Raw genomic sequence first — 19434 nt, 5'->3', positions numbered from 1 at the left:
ATCTTTCACGGAGTCTCTCGTGGATAGCTCTGCTTGCTTTCCAGCTTCTGACATCACCCTTCAGAAACTGTCCTTTCAATGTTGAGATACATATATATATATATATTTATAGAGATCTATATATAGCTATTAAAGTGCATAAAGGTGCAGCTAGGCCCTAATAAACATTATTGGCATCTTTCAGTCTGAATGCTGTGAGAATCTCAACCCCAATTTTGACGCCGAAAGTAGGTGGCTCCGCTTGGCTGCTGGCAGGCAGGATGTGGCTGGCTGTTCTAGACTTAACGCTCAGACTTAGTTCTTCTGCCACTGTTACTGGGTATTGATAAAATGCAGTAGTGTGCACTCTGCCAAAGACATTCGAGAAGTTTATCAGACTGTCAAGGAAACAGGTTCACCACCTGTGATATACCTATTCAGGGTGACCTTCACAGACAGTTGAGGGGGAAGAATGGGTGGTTGGCTGTTCATGAAAGGGGAAAATGGACCTGATATATGTTCCTCAAGTGGTTATATCTGTTTTGTTCTTGTCCCTGACACAGTAACAATTATTTCTGGCATTTACAGATATAGACCACAAGTATGAAACTCCAGTTAGGGGTGCTGTTAGCTTTATAACTTGGTTATTTCAGGGACTGGTGCCTAGAGGATGGCAGTGCAGACAGTATTCATACTGATTGATGGGCTTTTTTTTTTCTTTTCAGTTACACATGGGAAGCAATTGATACAGACAAACACGTGCTTTATAAAATAAACTTCTGTTTTGGTGTTGAAGAGTGTGGAAGATCAAGTGCAGTCTGTGCATATGACATCAATAAGAAGACCTATGTGTCTGTAGGTAAGTAAACAACCACCCTTCCTCATAAGTAGTTCAGAGTCATGTTAATGGATGGTCTTCTAACTACCGCAAACTTTGACATGCTAGCAAAGTTTTTTTTTGTCTTCTCAGAACAGTGTAAAACCTTATTCGGTTGTACACTTACTGTGGAGGCTTGGGAAAATATGATCCGATTGCAGGTAATCACTTCACAGGACAGTGAAACTTATCTTATGGTCTAGTTAACTACTCTAGTGTGAAACTGTGGAAGGCTATCTCAAGTAGCAGTAAGTGCATCTAACTGTGGCAAGGTGTGCACTGTACACAGCCTGGTTTGAAGCTTGATACTGAACACAGGATAAAGCTTGAGTTGTAGCTCTAAACTATGCTACACCCTAGCCTTTGTTGTATTGCTCTGTTCAGAGTCAGGTTACTCTCTGTAATGTCATCTTGGAGTCTTGTTAACCTTCCTGTTACACGCAGAAAGGAAGTCAAGTACATGTAGTCCTCTGTTTTCAGTTACACTTGTCAAATCTGGTGTCTGCTTCGGTAGTTCACAGATGTCCGTGGTATTCTGAGTAGTGGTGGACTTCTGCATACTGATCTAAATATGAAACTGGCATATTCCTATAAGCGTGCTTGCACATGGCTTCATCAATCAGAAGCAAATTGTGCTCTGAACAGTATTTGTGTGCGTATTTTCATGGATGCTTGTCACTTCCAAGGTTGCTTCTGTGCTTTAGCTAGTGAAACAACAATATATGAATACTGATGAAGAGGTTTTCTGGTAGTTGACTGTTACTTCTAATAAAATAAAGCAATAACTTTCTGAAGGGTAGTATCTCTTCAAACTGTCTCTTGTCCTGCAGATCTGAAGTCTGAACCTAACATGCTTGCCAATTTTGCTTTCCATAAGAGACAGTGTTTATGAGAAGCTATAAGTCTTCAGCAAAAGTGTTTGAGCTTGAACTGCTGGAAGATGGTGAGAAGGAAGGTGATTCTTGCCTGTATGCAGATGCAACAGCAGCTAGTTAACCTCCATTCTCCCCACCCCTCTCCATTAACTGTAGACATACTTTGGTTTCAGGCTGTGGTCAATCGGTGCTTTTCAAACATACTACTAGTGTTGCAATGCAGGCTTATAAAATCATTGGGTGCATGAATAAAAGTATATCTCAGTTCTGCGTGTTGTGTTATTTTAAAAATGTAGTTCAGTAGTTCCAAGCTCCAGAGTTTTCTGGGATGTGTGGTTAGATGCACCTGAGTTCAAACTGCAACTGCGTATAGAGGCGTCTTCTACTCTTAGGAGCACAATATCTCAGTAGACCACTTGACATTGTTAATGTGTTTCATTCCTAAAAGGTATAGCAAGAATTTTGTTTCCTGCTGATGTGGGTCTCAACTCATGTGGTTGAGTCTTCAGTTGTCTGTGGATCACGCATCTGGGCATCTGTTTTAAAATGTTTTTTTTTGAGTGAGACTGGAACATGACAGATTGAGGAAGCCTGTTGTCCCCAGGGAAGTGTGAGACCTGGAGGCTTCTGTAGGTTTTGTTCCACGCTTCTTGTGGAAAGAGGAAGGGATAACAGAGCTGGGTGATGACCATGAGCAGTATCGAATATTCTGCTGTATGCAAACCTTGTGTATCTTACTACCTGACTACTACTGGGTGGAAGAGGATTTGACAGCAATCATAACTTGGTCTTGCAGAGGCTGTTTGAATTGACTCTTGAGGATTAAGCCACAAATCCTGTTCAAGTAAGATATGTTTTTAGCCACCCTGCAATAAATTAAGAAATCAAGGCAGTGCAGTTAAAGTCGACACTGAATTTTGCTTTGTTTTATTGGTCAAACTGTCTAAGTCTTGTTCTTGGTAAGTCTGAGGCTTATTAGTGACACCTGCCATGCGTCACTGTACTGCCTCTAGTTGTGTTGGAGCTTCAGCACCATCCCACTGAGTTGAGATCATGCTAATGGATTATCAAGCCTCTTGTTTGTCCAAAAAAAACCCCAAAAGAATAATTACTCTTAATGAGAAAAGAGGAATCTCCTTAATCCCCTTGTAGGCAGGTACAGACTCCCAGCGTAGGTTCCAGTTACTTGAAAGCTAAGCTGCATACCTGTCTTCAAGCAATTCAGTTGATATGAGATTACTGGTATGAAAAAGCTGAGTGCAGGCTTTGATTTGGGGGAAGAAGAGCAATTTGCCAGGTGATAAAACTTTATTCAAATATGGGCTTAATTAGATCTCTTCCTCATTCTTACAGAAAGAAGCTTTCACTGCAACTTATAGTTTTGCTTTTAAATATCAGCTCTGCGAGAGGTAACAGCTATAGAGCTGGTTCTGTTTGTTGATCCCAGCTTTGATGGGGGGTTAAGGCCGTATGCACTGTGACTGTTCAATGCTGAGACCCCAAAGGCCTCTCCTACACAAAGCTTCATTGATTAACCTTAGAAGTTTTCAAGGTGTAGGCAAATGCTTAGTTCTTGAACATCAGTGAGGATGGAAATGATGTGGTACTTATTTAACTTAGTGTGACACCTAGTGACTCGTCTGCCATGTGACTGAACTACTACTAAAATTAAAAGCAGAAATATTACCGTAGCTGTTTGTTAACTGTAGTGGTGAAACATGTGCTTTGTCCAGCTGCAGTAGAAGAACAACATAAAATGATAGCTGCTACCTAAAGGCCCCCTTCTTCTGGACGACCCATTGGATGTCCTCCATGATTGCCTTTCTCCTTCCAAACAGCTGGAGAGATGACGGAGTTGAGTAAAAGATGTTGTGGACAGTGTCTTTGGTACTGATTTAGCACAACTGTGTAATATGAAGTATCCACTGCTAATTTTTGTGAGCTGTACTAGCTGATTTTAGTGTGTTACTTTGCGGAAGGAATGCATCTCTAAAGTCATGAAGCTATGTGAGTGATCACTGAAGAGAGAGCTTGATGTTATGGAAAAGTTGGTTGCAGAACTGGTGCTCTGGAAGGAAGGTCACGGGAAGCTGATGGTGTGAGGGGATGGTTCATGAGACTGCTTGCTCTGTAAGCAGGGACGGGAGGAGTCACGTGCTGGTGAAGAGATTCTTGCTAAAAGTTTTAGCAAGTTCCCAAACTAGTTTTAAGCATGCAGGGGAGGGAGGAGAGCGTGCGTATTGACCTGTAGTAAACAAGAGGTACTGGCTTAACTTGATTTTTCTTGAATGTCACTTTAACTGAGGAAATTTGAGTTGGCTCACATGGCCTTTGGCACAATGTCGTGTGTTCTCAGAGCTGGGAGAAAACTAATGCTTACAGAGCATTGAGATAAGTTCTCAGATGGTGCTGCCATAAGTTCTCTGCTACGTTGGGGTTTAAAACTGTACATTTATAACCAGAAAGTTTTTAATTATGTGGGCATATTGTTACTATACACCGCTCTTTTGACTAGAAAGTTGCGTTCACTTCCTTCTACTAATCTAGGGAAGAAAAGAGAACACTTTGCCAGCATCTTCTAAGCAATGCTGTGATAAGTAGAAATCTTGCTCTCAAAGTAGCATGTAACTCTTAGGTTTAAAAGGGCTATATGGCACCTTTGTCAGCACCAGTGCTGGAAGTCTTAAAACCTTTAGATAGCCTTTTGATAACAAGAGTGCCAGGAAATATAAAAGGCATGGAAGGTGGTCCCTGGAAGGTGGCACTGAACCGCAGTGATGGTAACGTGCTCCACTGTTGCAGGTTGCCTGTGCACATGTGTGCATCTACTTGTTTAGTCTGCGCTGCCATTCTTTTGGGCTGGCACATCTCCACTCTTACCTTCCCTTGAGAAGGTGGAGGGTTATTGAACGGTCTGTAATACTCATCTCCCTGGTGAGTCACACCCTGGGAGTGCTGTGAATGGCTGCTTAGGTATGAGCATCTTAATGTGCCTTCCTGTAACACAGTTAGCGTGAGCATGTGCAGCATTGAGTAGAAGAGCCCTGAGCTACTGAGGGGATGCCGTGTGGGTTAGCATGAAGTTTCTGTTCTGACTGCCACCGTTTCAGCTTTACTGTCAAGTCTGGTGGCTATGGTTGGTTTCTCTCTGCTACAGTTCAATGCCAACCTATGATCATCAGAAGCAGTCACAAATGGATCTCTTCCCAGTTCCTTTGTAGGACTGGACTGAAAAATAGTGCTGGGGAACTTTCTGGAAAGCTGCCAAATAATGCCCATCACTAGGAGAACCACGGACAGCTGGTAACAGCCTGGAGTATGGGGGTCTAAAATGATATTTCTGCAAAAAATTTTTGAGGTTCTTGTACCCTCTTCCTGCCCACTTCACTTACTTCTGCTTCTTTTGCTCTCAGTACTATATTAGTTGGGTCTAGTGTAGTTTTGCTTGCCTTGAGTGAGGAGATAAGAGGCTCGGCAAAGTTCCAGCAAATGTGTTTTTGAGATGAAACAACATCTGGCCTAGGTGCAAAGCTAATGTCTACAATAATTATGGTTTTGACTTGCTTTCTCCCTGGTGTGGACATCAACAAAAATGGAAAGGGAGATGTCAGTGAATGCTCACATTTTGTAGTATTCTCTATAGTTCAACCCAAACTCTTTGCAGAATTAAAATCTACCTATCAAAAATGGATGGGGTGGAGTTGGCATGCTAGATCTAAAAGGGCTTGGCGCTTAATGCGAGCCAAAATAGGTTTGAGCAGGAGCACTTCAGTGGCCTGAGCTGGTACTTATCATGACCTGAAATGTGCTCCACCTTTCACCTTCGTGTCAGGTGCTGTGGAGGAGAGGGATGCCCAGTGATGTACCACTGAGCCCAGCCTTCGTGCAAGCTGTGCTAAAGGGGGTGGGAGCTGCAAGGGGACATGCACTGAGGCAAGGGATCTGTGTTGGGTTTGTCTGCAGGCAATGCCAGTACAGTCGCTGTTCCCAGGCACCAGTGGGTTCTTCCTTAAGTAGGCTTAAGATTAAGATGTAAGTAGAGACAGCAATGTGCATGTGCAGCCCAGAAGGCCAGCCATATCCTCGGCTGCATCAAAAGCAGCATGGCCAGCAGGTCGAGAGAGATGATTCTGCCCCTCTGCTCCGCTCTGGTGAGACCCCACCTGGAGTACTGCGTCCAGCTCTGGGGCCCCCAGTACAAGAAAGACACGGACCTGTAGGAGGGGATCCGGAGGAGGGCAACAAAAATGAGAGGGCTGGAGCACCTCTCCTGTGAGGACAGGCTCAGAGAGTTGGGGTTGTTCAGTCTGGAGAAGAGAAAGCTCCAGGGAGACTTTATTGCAGCTTTTTAGTACTTAAAGGGGACGTATAAGGAAGATGGGGACAAACTTTTTAGTAGGGCTTGTTGTGATAGGACAACAGATAATGGTTTTAAACTAAAGGAGGTTAGACTCAGACTAGATATGAGGAAGAATTTTTTTCTTTTTTTTTTTTTTTTTTTTTTTACAATGAGGGTGGTGAAACCCTGGCCCAGGTTGCCCAGAGAGGTGGTTAGGTGGCCCATTCGTGAAAACGTTCAAGGTCAGGTTGGACGGGTCCCTGAGCAACCTGGTCTAGAGGAAGGTGTCCCTGCCTGTGGCAGGGGGGTTCGACTAGGTGACCTTTGAAGATCCCTTCTAACCCAAATCATTCTGTGATAGACTTTCTCTCATGTTGTGCTGATGCTATTTGTATAAATGGCTTAAAGGCTAAAAAGCTGATAAGTAGAAGCTGGTGGGAGGAAGGAGTGAATTGTGGTACTTGGAACTAGTTGGTAATGGTTTTCTGATGGAGTCCCTTATTCCTAAGGCAGTGACTAGTTTGTGGTGGCACCTGCTGTTGAGCTTCTTAACATTCAAAATTTTTGCTAAAAACCTTTGAGAAAGTAGAAGTGTGATTAGAGATAACAAACAGTTTCTTAACTTGGCTCTAGTCTTCCAAATTGCAAGAACTGCAAGGAAGTTCTTCAGCTTATTCTGTTCAAAGATCGTCTTCAAGTGGACTGATGCGTCATGTACTTTTCAGTGCTTGAAATTAGAGCCTGTCTGAGCTTCTGTGGAGGTGCTGTATTATGATAACACCCGTTTTCTCCCCCCCCTTTTTTTTTTTTTAAACCCTAGGTGACTTAGGCTTGCAAAGTGTTTCTAAAACCATTCTGGAACTCAACACTACACATAACTGCTTGCAGCAAGGCAGTCAGCACCAAATTCAAAGCAACATTAATTTCCTGTGTGGGAAAACACTGGTAAGTCTGAATCACGTGTTCTTATCTTCAATGGAAATGACAAGTACTTCTAACTTGTTTTTTAAGGAGACTTGCTGTACTTGTGGATGTACTAATTACTGAGCTTCATAGCTTAAGGAAGAGATAGTTATGTTTTACTACCAAATTAAGGTCGTTATCTACTGTGGCTTTCAAAATTCAGTCCCGGTAGGAAATAATTGCAGATCCACAGCTTAGCTCTGATCACAGGCTCTTCTGTGTCTTTAATGTTTTTAGAGGGGTTGCACTATAGTATTTTAATAGTGCAATATGGAAGAATGAGTCAACAGGGCACAGGGTGCTGTAACAATGAGAGCTATTGTTTAAATGCTGGCGGTGCCCAAGCTGTGGACCTAGCATGGCTGTTTAATAGAACAGCATTGAAGAAGATGACTGACCTCTGTTATGGGTCAGCGTAGCTGACAACAGTAAGCCTTAGGCTTTCTCTGCACATAGTTGAACTAACTGTGCTTGTGTCCAGCTGGGCTTCTGGAGCAGTAGTTGTTTGTGGGAATCTGCTTAGAGTGTGAATAGAGATCCCCCAAAAGCTCCTAGGGAGCCTGTGTGTATGCAGTTCACCTCCACATGCTTTTGGAGTTAATACCTTCCAGACACCTAACTGATACCACAGCTTAGTGTTCTCTACAGACTGTGATCAGTTTACGTATTTGTGTATCGGAGAGAAGTACTTACTAGTGCTGCTGTTGGCACTGATGATACTGTTGCACACCCCGTCTTGGAAACCTGGCCAATTCAAACAAATTGCCAGTGCAGCAGAGATTAGAGTGCTTCTTGTTCTGTTTCAGCAGATGACTCCTTAAAGTAAATTAAAAATTATTGCTCAACTCCAGCTATAACACCAGATCATAATGAGCTCCAACCTTCTGGTTAGTGTAGTTCTAACACCTATTCTTCATGTGACCTAGTAAAAGGATTTTGTAGTAATGTCTGGAACAACTTGTTTCCAATGCTTTTATGGCAGGGTTAAACAGGGAGGGAATCAGTTTAAATATGCTGAAGTGCTTCTAGCTGAGGTGAATGGGAGAATGGAAGAATCTGATTGTTGTCCTTCTTGAAGGAGAGACATTCTGTTGTCCTTCTTGAAGGAGAGACATTCTGTTGTCCTTCTTGAAGGAGAGACATTCTGTTGTCCTTCTTGAAGGAGAGACATTCTGTTGTCCTTCTTGAAGGAGAGACATTCTGTTGTCCTTCTTGAAGGAGAGACATTCTGTTGTCCTTCTTGAAGGAGAGACATTCTGTTGTCCTTCTTGAAGGAGAGACATTCTGTTGTCCTTCTTGAAGGAGAGACATTCTGTTGTCCTTCTTGAAGGAGAGACATTCTGTTGTCCTTCTTGAAGGAGAGACATTCTGTTGTCCTTCTTGAAGGAGAGACATTCTGTTGTCCTTCTTGAAGGAGAGACATTCTGTTGTCCTTCTTGAAGGAGAGACATTCAGTTGAGCATCCATCCCTGAACCGCGGTAGATCCACCATCTTGAAATAGATACAAGTGTGTATTAACATGACCCTATAAAAATAAGTAGCTAAGATCAGAGGTATACTTTTGTCGCAGAAGAGATTGATAATCAGTATTCTTTGTAGGATAAAAAAAACAGGGAACTGGTAAACCATGTGTTGCCTTGCTCTTCATCTATTTATACACATTTCTATTGGTGTTTTCCTTTGTAGTAACTAGATGTGACTGGTGCTTCTGCCAGTATCAATTGGCACAGTGAGTGCTTCTAAAAGATGTAGTACAATCCCTGCATATTAGGACTGGCACATGTTAATTAGCGAATTGGTCTGTGTGCAGACTGAGAAGAATTTGGCACCCTGTGTCTTCCTGAGTTTACCAACAAAGCTGTTAAATACCAAACTTGCTATTAACAAGTGCTATTAAGACACTCTGTGCCCTTGCTCTGTGGCATGCTGTATTCTGTTTTTCTTAATCTCTTGAATTAAATTCTTGCTGTCTAAAAAATAAAAAATAAAGCTGAAGTCTGGTTTTTCAAACAACTACTTTTTTTCTTCTTTAAATAGGGTACCCCTGAATTTGTAACAGCAACAGAATGTGTTCACTATTTTGAGTGGAGAACCTTTGTGGCTTGCAAGAAAGACTTGTTTAAACCTGTGAAAGAGGTAATCTGTGTACTATCTCTGCAGAAGTTACTCTTCACACATCTGGCAATTTTACTCTAACCACCTGCCCCCACCCTAAATGAATCCTAACAACCTCCATAGACCTAACATAGGCATATAAACCATCTGTTGGAAGTGGGTGGAGCTGAGAATGATAAATAACTCTTCAGTGTTTTTTGTCATCTTTATGGTAGTTTATAGTAAAACTCTTCTAAAAGCTAGAGCAGAACAGTCTAACTTTTAGCCTCATTTTAGTCAGCATGTCTAGCTTTAAGCATTTGAGCTTCCAGAAGTAAAAACCTTTTCCACATGTTAACTTGGCTTTATATATGACTGTTCATAACTCCTCCCTACTTATGTAGCGTGGATTGCATGTAATTTTTTGTTGTTGTTCTAGGTCCCTTGCTATGTGTTTGATGAAGACTTGAAGAAACATGACTTGAATCCTCTCATCCAAGTTTCAGGACACTACTTGGTGGATGATTCTGATGATGATTCTTTGTTCATAAACATCTGCAGGGACTTAGGTGTGAACTCTTGCTTGTGTCACCTGTTGGTGTATAAATTTCTAGTTGCGTGGTTCTTTTCCAGTGCCTCAGTTGAGGTTGTCCTATGACCAAAGATCAGTATTTTAGTACTTGTATTATTGTTCTAAGCTACTTTTGATGACTTGAAGGCTGCTTTCTGTGAAGCCAAGTTTTACTCTTCAACTGTTGAGGTGTTCAGAGATATACCCCTTCTGGATGGGCAAGTACTGCTAGAAAAGTTGACTTAAACTGGACTGAGTGGAAGAGCTTGTCTTGTCTTGTAGCTGCTTCTGTTTGCTGCCAAATAGGACCGAGATGGTTCGTGGCACTTCATGTGCTCCAAATTATTACTCTGTGCTCCAGTTCAGGCTGTTGCTTAGTTCCAGGTGAATGTCCTGAGATGCACCTGAAATAGTGTTTAGGTGCTTGGGTAAGTAATGGTGCATAGCTAGCACTTTCATGTCAGTTGGGAGCTATATATGTAAGGAATTAAACCAGCAAAATAGCTCATTTGAAACTTGCTGCAAAGGCTCGTTTAGCTGTATGCTCCCACTGTGTTTTTTACTCTACAGTTAAATATGTATTTTGTGCACTTGTTAAGGGTTTAATACTTCTAGTTTTAACAGCAGGTCTGTTCTTTGAAAGATCTTGTTAGGCTCAAACTTTTTGCTGTCAGCTTTGAATAAGTTAGTTTGTAAGAAACAAAGAAGGGTAAAAAACCCTTCCTTGTGGGGAGAGGTTACCTGTTACTTGGTATCACCTTGGTGTTGTGTTGTACTAGCAACTGGAAACTAGCTGCAGCTACTTTGTCAGGAAAGATGAATTTGTTCCCTAAAAACAGGGCAGCATGAATTTGCCCCTGTATCACGAGCACTTCAGGTTTTGTCTTGCCATTTGGCATTTTAATGTAACCATTTCAAAGGTATCTTTAGAAAAGGGTAAATCAATGAATGGTAAGTGAGCCCACGGATAAAACTGCAAGATACTTTAGGTAGAGAAGGGCTTAGAAACTGAGTCCTATAGTCTATTTTCTGTATTCTATAACAGGAAGCTCAAGTGGAGAGACCAGAAACTGCCCAGCTGGCAGTGCTGCTTGCTTGCTACATGACGGTCAGGCATATGATGTTGGCCATCCGCAGGAACAGCTGAAACTTCATGACAAAGACAGGTATGTAATTTTTGTGTTGGTCCTTCTGTGAACGCTTCTCGGTCATCTGGGTTGGAAAAAGCAGTCTTGGTAACAGATGAATCTTCTAAAGCTTAACATCAATACTGCTTCAATTTTGAAGCATTGGCATAAAAAATTTCTTCAAATACTGGCAGGGCAGAGTCTTTAAAGCATCCTGTTGTACTGCCATAACAGATCAAATTTTCCTCTTCATTGTGAGAGACTCCTTTTTACAGAATTGAAAAAAATCTCAGAAGTGAGGGATGATCACTGCTCTCTGCAGTCCCAGATGGGGTCTCTTTGACCCCATCTGCCTACTGTCTGAGGGCCCACAGGGTAAATGCACTTGGCTCTCTCTGTGTTTATGTGCTGTATTTGGCTCACTTTACTGCCCAGGAGTACTTTACAAGTTGATGGATGTTGCCCTTCTGTCCCTTTGCGTTAATAAGTTCTTAATAGAAGAAATAGATAAGCAATGCAAGGCTTATTGTTCCTGGTGATGGCAGAGGTGGGACTAGGAGAAACTGTTTCCTTGATGCTGCCTCTGTTTGCTGCCTTTGATGCTGGAAGTATAGCTCGAAATAATAATAATAATAATTAAAAAAAAAACACCCCACAAACAAAAACAAAACACAAAACCCAAACGAAAACAAAAAAAAAGGGCAAAAACCCCACCAAACGAAACCCCCAAAACCCTTGGTGTTCTGTACCAAGGCAGAAGCTTACATCTGAGGAAGCACAAGCTTGTTCTCATATTAAAGTGCAACTAATACTCTATAAAAGGAAAGCTTTATCTTATCCCTGCTAGGATTGAAGAGCTCTTCATTGCTTGAGGAAAATTCATTGTATGTGCTCAATCAGACTAGGGTGGCCTGGGAAGAGAGTAAGGTGATTGTGTATCTGTCCAGGCCAGTTAGAGGTGTGGCTAACCTGAAGCCAGGCTGTCACCCCTCTGTGAGCTGTTGTTTTCTTCCTGTTAGATTGTATAGAACAGTGATGCTTAGTTGGGGAGTTGTGCTGGTCTCCTTGTTTTCTCATCCAAGTCATCTTGCCATTTGTCTCTCCCTGTCAGATAGTTACCATGTTTCATTCTCCTGCTCCTGCCTTGTGTTTTCTGTCCCAGGTACCTTGCTTCTGACAACTTGATAAGAAGTTCATCTGGCTTTAACTTCTGGGGGCAGAATGGAAAGAGATTATACATATGGAGGTAGTAAAGTATAGGAATGTGGTAGAACATGAGTAGTTATTACTTCCAAAAGTTGCAAGAGCGTCTATCACATCTGTTCTCTAGCAGTTTGAGAGCAAAGCTAGAACGTTCTTGTGGCTGTCAGCCAAGTTTCTGCTACGATATGGGTTACAAGGCATTGAGCAGAGTCTCAACTGAGGTGCAAATGGATGCTGTATTAAGCAATTTTGCTAGGACTATCTTAATCTTTATTTTGGTTAACTGTAAGATTAAAGGAATGAAGACCTCCATAAAAATATCTTTCAGGAGCAGATCTACTTTGGTATATCCTGCCTGGGTATCTAGCAAAGGGCGGATGCTCTTTCAAAAATTCCTTCTTCTGTACGGTGCATAGCATCTTAATTGTATTTTTGGCTTGCCATTTTCTGTTTCTAGGCTGGTATTGAGTTATGAGAGAATATACAGTGATGAAGAAAAGCCAGATTTCTGCCTAGGCCATAACCCAGCAGTGACGATAACTTTTGTGTGCCCATCAAAGAGGGGAGAAGAGGTAACTTTGCTGTTTTGGTTTATGTTAAACAGTTGGTCTTTAACTTTTGTGTGCATTGTGTTTCATTTTTATTGAAGACTGAAGGGAACAGAAATCCTCCTGGTTTGCAGCTTGTGAAGCATGTAGGAATCTAAATAAATTCTAGAAGACTTTTTGAAGAGTATAAGAGAGAAACAGGAACTTAAATAAAATTTTCCTGGGATGTATTCTTTCTTGTTTTGGTGAATTTGTTTGTCCTCTTCTGGGTTCAAAACTTTCCTCTGAGAATAGGGCAGAGTTAGTGCACTGTCAATTCTTGGCTCTGCTTGCTGATGAGCACTCTCCCATCATCAGTCAGGCTGGCGTGCTTACAACTATTGTCAGTAACTTGTTTCTTTATTAACCTGGCCTTCCGCGGGCTGGGGGGGAAATTGCTATCAAGTGTGACTGCATGCCAAAAGACTATCGCTTACTAAGCATGCTTATGAACTTCTGTTACCTTAAAGTAAAATCTGTAGTGTTAAGGAGCTCAGTTTTTGCAGGACATAGTCTTAGCCTAGCTTCAGTGTAGTATGATGATCAGTTTGACGTGATGCCAGCCACTCACACTCCTTAAATTGGGCCAGAGCGGCTGTTGCTAATGCTCTGCCATTTCATAGCGTGATGCTTTTTGTTGCAGGTTAGTGAAGGAGGAATTCTTGTCTGGCTAACTTTTGGATTAATGTCTTGTCTCTTGTCTGACCTAGATAGATACCATGCTTTATCCTCATCACTACAGAAACAAACCATAGGCCTTTCTCTACTGTCACTTTGTAAAACCTCACTACAGCTGTGCACACACATAGTATGAATACTATTGCTAATGTTACTTATGCCTTTAACTTACCTGATACTTTACCTGTATATCTGCCTGTTTTAGTGGGTGGCAGAAATACAGATTTATGAAACAAGGTGAGCTTCTAAATATTTCACTTTAAAGCGAGGAAAAACAAGGCTACCCCTTCTCCTAGAGTGCAAAAATATTTCACTGCATAAAATGCACCCAGTGGAAGTGTTGGCTAAGGAATTCTCAGATGTCTTTCAGTCTTGATTTGGACTGAGAGAATCAAAGTTGCTAAAACACCAGTGTCTAAGAGGCTGCTTTGCCTTTGGAGAACACTTGATCTCTGCTCCCTTCTTTGAGGACTCCTCTGAGGCAAACACAATCCAAGGAGTGCTTAGCAATTCGGGCTCATGTATCTCTGTTTTTGCCAACATCTTAAGGAAAAGTGCCTTTTAGTGTTCTGTTACTGCTGCTGACCTTCTGCTAATGCCTGATATTTTACCTCTGTTTAGACTTCTAGTTTGTCACATCATTACTAAGTGCTGTTTTAGTTTCTTCTCAACACCTGTTTCTGAGAGGCCAGAGGCAACGTTTGTAGCTGTTAAGCAATTTACAGGTGAAGTTAGTCACTACTGACCCTAAACAAATGCGATACTGTTGCTTTAAAGATTATATTTCAAATAAGTCTCTGTAGTTGTAACTTAAATTCTGTTCACTTCTTTATCAGAGTGCAGGTCCCAAACTCACGGCAAAAACAAATTGCCGGTATGAAATTGAGTGGGTTACTGAGTATGCCTGTCACAGGGATTACCTGGAGAGTAGGAGCTGTCTTCTGACTAATGAGCAACATGATATCTCCATTGATTTAAAACCACTTACTCAACTTCCAGGTAAGCTCACTGTTTTTTCTCCTGTGGTGTAACTAGCCAGTTTTCCAGTTCCATGTTTGGAGTCAGGAAAAATGTCCTCTATAGATACTTGGGTTTTTTGCTGTTCTGCTCTGTTTTAGAACACTTTGCTTTTTCTTATTCAGATTATGTCACACCATATTTTGCCAAAGATGACAAAGAGGAGTATTATTATTACTTGAACGTATGTGGGAAAACCACTGCAGGTAACTGCAAGGACAGTACAGGATACACTTCATCTTGCCAAGTAAAATCTTCAAATAACCAGCAAAAAGTGGCAGGAAGATTTCAGAACCAAACCCTAAGGTGTGTAAAGGCTCTGCAGCCCTGTTAACTTCTCTGAGTGACTGATCTTTGTTTCCTAATTTGATGCCCTTGTTTGTCACGTAAGCAATATTTGATAAAAAGTGCAAGTGTGTTTGCGCGGTTTTGTATAGAAAAACATTAACAGTATACCAGGATAGTGTTAGTGAATGAAGGAGCAGATGCGGTTGGTAGAGGCCATTGCCTAGACAGGGAAGAAACTTTCATCGACTTTGTTGTCATAATTGCAGATTGAGCTCTTTCACCTTGTCACCTCTTTCCCACCTTGAGTTTTACATGTGAAGTGTCATCAGGATTGGATGTTTTAGAAGCTGTCCTCAACAAGAGGGCATCTCTGCTTCCTTTGCAGCAGCATGCATTAATCATAACCAAGACTACTGAAACCCATGATTTTGTGATTTTTTTATTTTTTTTTTTTAATTTTTAAAAACCTTCAGGATACCCAAGTGGCATACTAGGACAATAGTTTGCATGAGTTTGCGAAGCAGAAATTATTCACCTAGATGTGGTCTTCCATTCTGTCTATAAGCATGTGAAAGATTTGTTGGAGCAATCTTTCAGGAAGTATGACTTCTTCCACCTGCAAAAACAGCCATGCAATAAACTAATGGGAACAGATATTCCACCTTCGGAGAAAATGAGGCTGAGGGGCAACCTCATTGCTCTCCACAGCTTCCTGAGGACGGGAAGTAGAGAGGGAGGTGCTGAGCCCTTCTCCCTGATATCCAGTGATAGGACGTGTGGGAGTGGTTCAAAGCTGTGCTGGGGGAAGTTTAGACTGGACATTAGGAAGCATTTCTCTACCAACAGGGGAGTCAAACACTGGAACAGGCTTCCTAGGGAAGTGGTTGATGCCGCAAGCCTCTCAGTGTTTAAGAGGCATTTGGACACTGCCCTTGATAACATGCTTTAACTTTTGATCAGCCCTGAATTGGTCAGGCAGTTGGATTAGGTGATTGTTGTAGGTCCCTTCCAATTGAAATAATTATTCGAAGTGAAAGCACAGATACTCTGTTCTATTCAAAGCTCGAATAGCTTTAGAGCATTCTTTAAACTTTATAAAAGTTCGCGAAAAGTAACCAGAAAAATCAGTGGCTGCAAGCCTTTGTTGCAGTAGAAATGCCAGTATTAATGTTGAATAAGCATTTGTTTTGCCTTTGAGGGAGACAATTACTAAATAAACAAGAGTGTGGCTTCTGTTATGTGAAGAACCCTGCCTGACTGTGTCTGATCCCATGTTTCTATCTAAACCTGACTTTTTACTCAGGTATTCTGATGGGGATCTCACTTTAATTTATCCGAATGGGGATGCGTGTAGTTCCGGCTTTCAGAGAATGACTGTCATAAACTTTGAGTGCAATGAAACAGCAGGTGAGTTTAACAAGCTGTGATGATTCTGCTCAGGGTTTGACTTCTGTGCTTGCTAGTAGACCTTACAGTCGAAGGAATGCGAAGGAATAAATATTGTTAGAGTAAGCACTAATTTCTATGGTTGGCAGGATTGTTTTGTGCTATGTAGTAGCACTACTATTCTAAATTTGCACTGTTGATCAAAAATATTGAGGTGTAAAAGAGCCTTGTATCTCAGACAGCAGGAAAAAAAAAAAAACAAACAAACCCCAAACAAAAAAAAAACCCAGGGCCCAAACAAAAAAAAACCCCAACCCAAAGCACAAACACAAGTCGTGTGCAGCAAATCTTGCTTATTGCTAGTCCTCAACTCTCCTTGCTTTTCTCCCCTTCCCCCTCTGGAAACCTAATATCTGTTTATCCATCTTCAATGTTAAGGCAATGATGGTAGAGGAACTCCGGTGTTTACTGGTGAAGTGGACTGCACATATTTTTTTACTTGGGATACAAAATATGCATGTGTTAAAGAGAAAGAAGATCTTCTTTGCAGAGTTGCTGATAAGAAAAAACACTATGACTTGTCACCTCTGATCCGCAGTTCAGGTATGGCAATGAAAACTAGCTTTCAATTACTTTTGTTCTGAGTTGACATGCAATTCTTTAGCTGAACATAAATCAGCTTGAATTTCTGGGGTACGGGCATTCACTTCCCTCATCCCAAAAGGAGTGAGTGCCTTATGAAAGTAGCCATATCCATAACTGCCTTGGTTGCTGTCATCCTAAGTGGTTTTAAATGTGAGTCCTTTTTTGTGATAGAATGTATTTTGGCATGGAGAGGCTAGAACAATTAAGCCGGTTGACTTGTCCTTAACGACCCTCTGTATTTCAGAGCTCGCCCAGAACTGGGAAGCTGTGGACAGCAGCTTTTTGGAGGTAGGGAGGAAGCATTATTACATCAATGTCTGCCATAAAGTGCTGAAGAGAGGAGGAGCTTCCAGCTGCCCAGATGATGCTGCTATTTGCTCTGTAGGTGAGTCTTTTTGGTTGTTTCTTTTTTTTTTTTTTTAAAAGGCTCTGTGAAGGCTTGGCACTTCTGCAAATGGAATTGGCTGCCCTGAGTGCCTTCAGTTGTTGGAGGGAAAAAAAAGTTAGGAGCACATTTCTCTTGTGCTCCCAAAGACCCAAGAAGAAATGATGCAAGTAGCCTTTTCTAACAAAAGAATGGTATTACTCTCCTCCAGCTTTGTAGCATGGTTTTGATGAGGTTAAAACCAAACTCCTAAACATATGCTTTCTTAAGACTTTTCATTTGGCTAGTTAATATTCTCTTAATAGGGTAAACTTCACTTCTTTCCAGGGAAACAAAAGTGATGTGTTTACTGTCTTTACAGATAAAGAAAACAAGAGTAAGAATCTTGGAAGATTTGTATCTCCTCCTAAAAAGGTTGGAGAAAATATTCAACTTACCTATTCCAATGGAGACAGCTGTGGTGGTAACAAAAAAATCAAAACTGTCATCACTCTAATGTGCAGACCAGGTGAGAATGTCCACACCCTGTTCTCTGATCCAGTTGAAAACTGTAGGTCATTTAATATGCCCAGGCATGAGTGCTAAATGTTAGGATGTGCCTTTGTCTTTTATTTCCTTCTATGCAAAAGATGAAACATTGTGGTTTATTTACTAGGATGACAGCCATGTAATTGCAGGTATCTAGTTCTGTTCACCTTTTATACAAGCAGTCTTTAAAGACCCTTGAGTAAGTCTCTTGTACTAAGATTCTCCCAAACACCATGAAAGTATGTTTAAGTGTTTAAAGCTCCACAAATACCTGGAAGCTATACAAAGCACTTTCTATCCCTAGATTTTCTTGATAGGAAAGACTGCTTGCAGTTCATGAAAAGCAGAAGCATTTGCAGAAGTTGTTAACATTGTTTATCTCTGTATAGTAGCCCACTAGTTTAACCATCTCCCAGGGAAATGCAAAACCCGTATTCCTCTGCCTGGACTTAAGGAAGCTGAATCCTCCAAGCGCACTGGCTGTTAGGATCAGGTTATGCACTACTTCCTAATAAAGTTGTTGCTTTGTAGCAAAACACCAGTTCTGTGTATCAGAGCAAACATTTTTGTTTCTTGGAAGAGTGATAATACTCAGAAGCAGACTGAGCAGTGCATCTTCACCTCTGGTCTGGGGAGGAGGATGCAAAGAATTTGTGTAAGGAATGTTTGGTTCTATTTAGTCGTCATTTTCAGAGGAGAGGTACTTTAACAGTTAATCCTGATTGTCTGTTGGGGAGGGATGTGTGTTCTTAGGCTTAAATTCATAGTTCCTTTTGGCAGCCTGACTGTCTGTATGTGTAACATAATGCTCTTGTTGATACCAGGTGATCTAGAAAGTGCTCCAATCTTGATGTCCGAGGGTGAATGTTCATATGCATTCGATTGGTATACTGCTGCTGCGTGTGTCATGTCTAAAACTGAAGGAGATAACTGTCAAGTCTCTGATCCTCAGGCAGGTATGTATTTATGTTCAACAAATTGAAAGGTCATGAGGGACAGAACGTGTGTCACAACACTGAGTCTTTTTGATGCACAAGAACAAAGCAAGTTCAGCCTAAGTCTAAGCATGCACGTTTGAGCACAGTGGTTTTAAGCATATGTGTATGGAAGATCAGAACAGCACAACCTTAATATTCCCCTAGTGTGTGTGGAGGAAAATAGGTGTAATGTGCATTTTACTGCAGTAAATATCTCTGTACAAAGAAAACATGCATTTAGTATGTCCAGATTGTTTGTGGAACAGTAATTACATGGAAGGAGGTTTATTCAGGGGGAAATGAAATAGCTGTATGACTGGTAGAATCAAAACCTGTGAGAGATGGCAGGAAAAAGTTAAACTGATAAAGTTTATTCCTTCCCTATTAGGTTTCTCTTTTGATTTATCACCTCTGGCAAAGACAAATGGGTACTATGTAGTTAATACTGCTGAATACTTGTTTTACATAAACATCTGTGGCAGTGTGCCGGATGAGTTATGTCACACAAAATCAGCAGCATGCCAAGTAACACAAAGGTGAGTGACTAGTTCTGTTGCCTGTAGTAGATGATCTCTTGTTGCATGATGTCTTGTCTGTGTGTAACAGTGAACAATTTGCATGTAAAATAATTACTATATTGCCTGCAATAGATTCAGGTAATTTGCATGTAAAATATTATTTGGTAGAGCGCTAATTATGCTGCCAGCTGTTTGAAGCAAAGTGCACACAGCAAAGTAATCTTGCTTAAACTAACTTTTGAGATTGAATGGGTGTGTCTGTTGCTCCCCCTTATGTTTCCCATAGGGACTGTAAATTGTAGGTTAACTGCTGCAGCTGTATTAAGCTAACTCTCAATTTGGATTCAGGGTCAGCTGGATTCCAAGAGCTGGCCTAAAGAAGCGCTGCTATGCTTG

General features: G+C 41.3%; 1 protein-coding gene across 2 annotated transcripts in view; it reads left to right on the top strand.

Moving 5' to 3' along the window:
• The window catches only part of IGF2R (insulin like growth factor 2 receptor), a 61044-nt gene that overhangs the window by 7633 nt on the left and 33977 nt on the right, over positions 1–19434 (top strand). For both annotated transcript variants that reach the window (XM_074580325.1, XM_074580326.1), the window contains exons 2-15: positions 705–838; positions 6891–7015; positions 9072–9170; positions 9568–9697; positions 10745–10865; positions 12487–12601; positions 14131–14293; positions 14437–14617; positions 15903–16006; positions 16424–16588; positions 16875–17015; positions 17377–17523; positions 18368–18499; positions 18909–19056. In XM_074580325.1, coding sequence (XP_074436426.1) covers positions 705–838; positions 6891–7015; positions 9072–9170; positions 9568–9697; positions 10745–10865; positions 12487–12601; positions 14131–14293; positions 14437–14617; positions 15903–16006; positions 16424–16588; positions 16875–17015; positions 17377–17523; positions 18368–18499; positions 18909–19056 — 1905 coding nt within the window. The remainder of the gene's footprint in view (positions 1–704; positions 839–6890; positions 7016–9071; positions 9171–9567; positions 9698–10744; positions 10866–12486; positions 12602–14130; positions 14294–14436; positions 14618–15902; positions 16007–16423; positions 16589–16874; positions 17016–17376; positions 17524–18367; positions 18500–18908; positions 19057–19434) is intronic.

Source organism: Larus michahellis, chromosome 3 (assembly GCF_964199755.1).
Source record: "Larus michahellis chromosome 3, bLarMic1.1, whole genome shotgun sequence".
Classification (NCBI taxonomy): domain Eukaryota; kingdom Metazoa; phylum Chordata; class Aves; order Charadriiformes; family Laridae; genus Larus; species Larus michahellis.
Note: the sequence above shows the minus strand (reverse complement) of the source record. Positions and strands in the feature narration are given on the sequence as shown.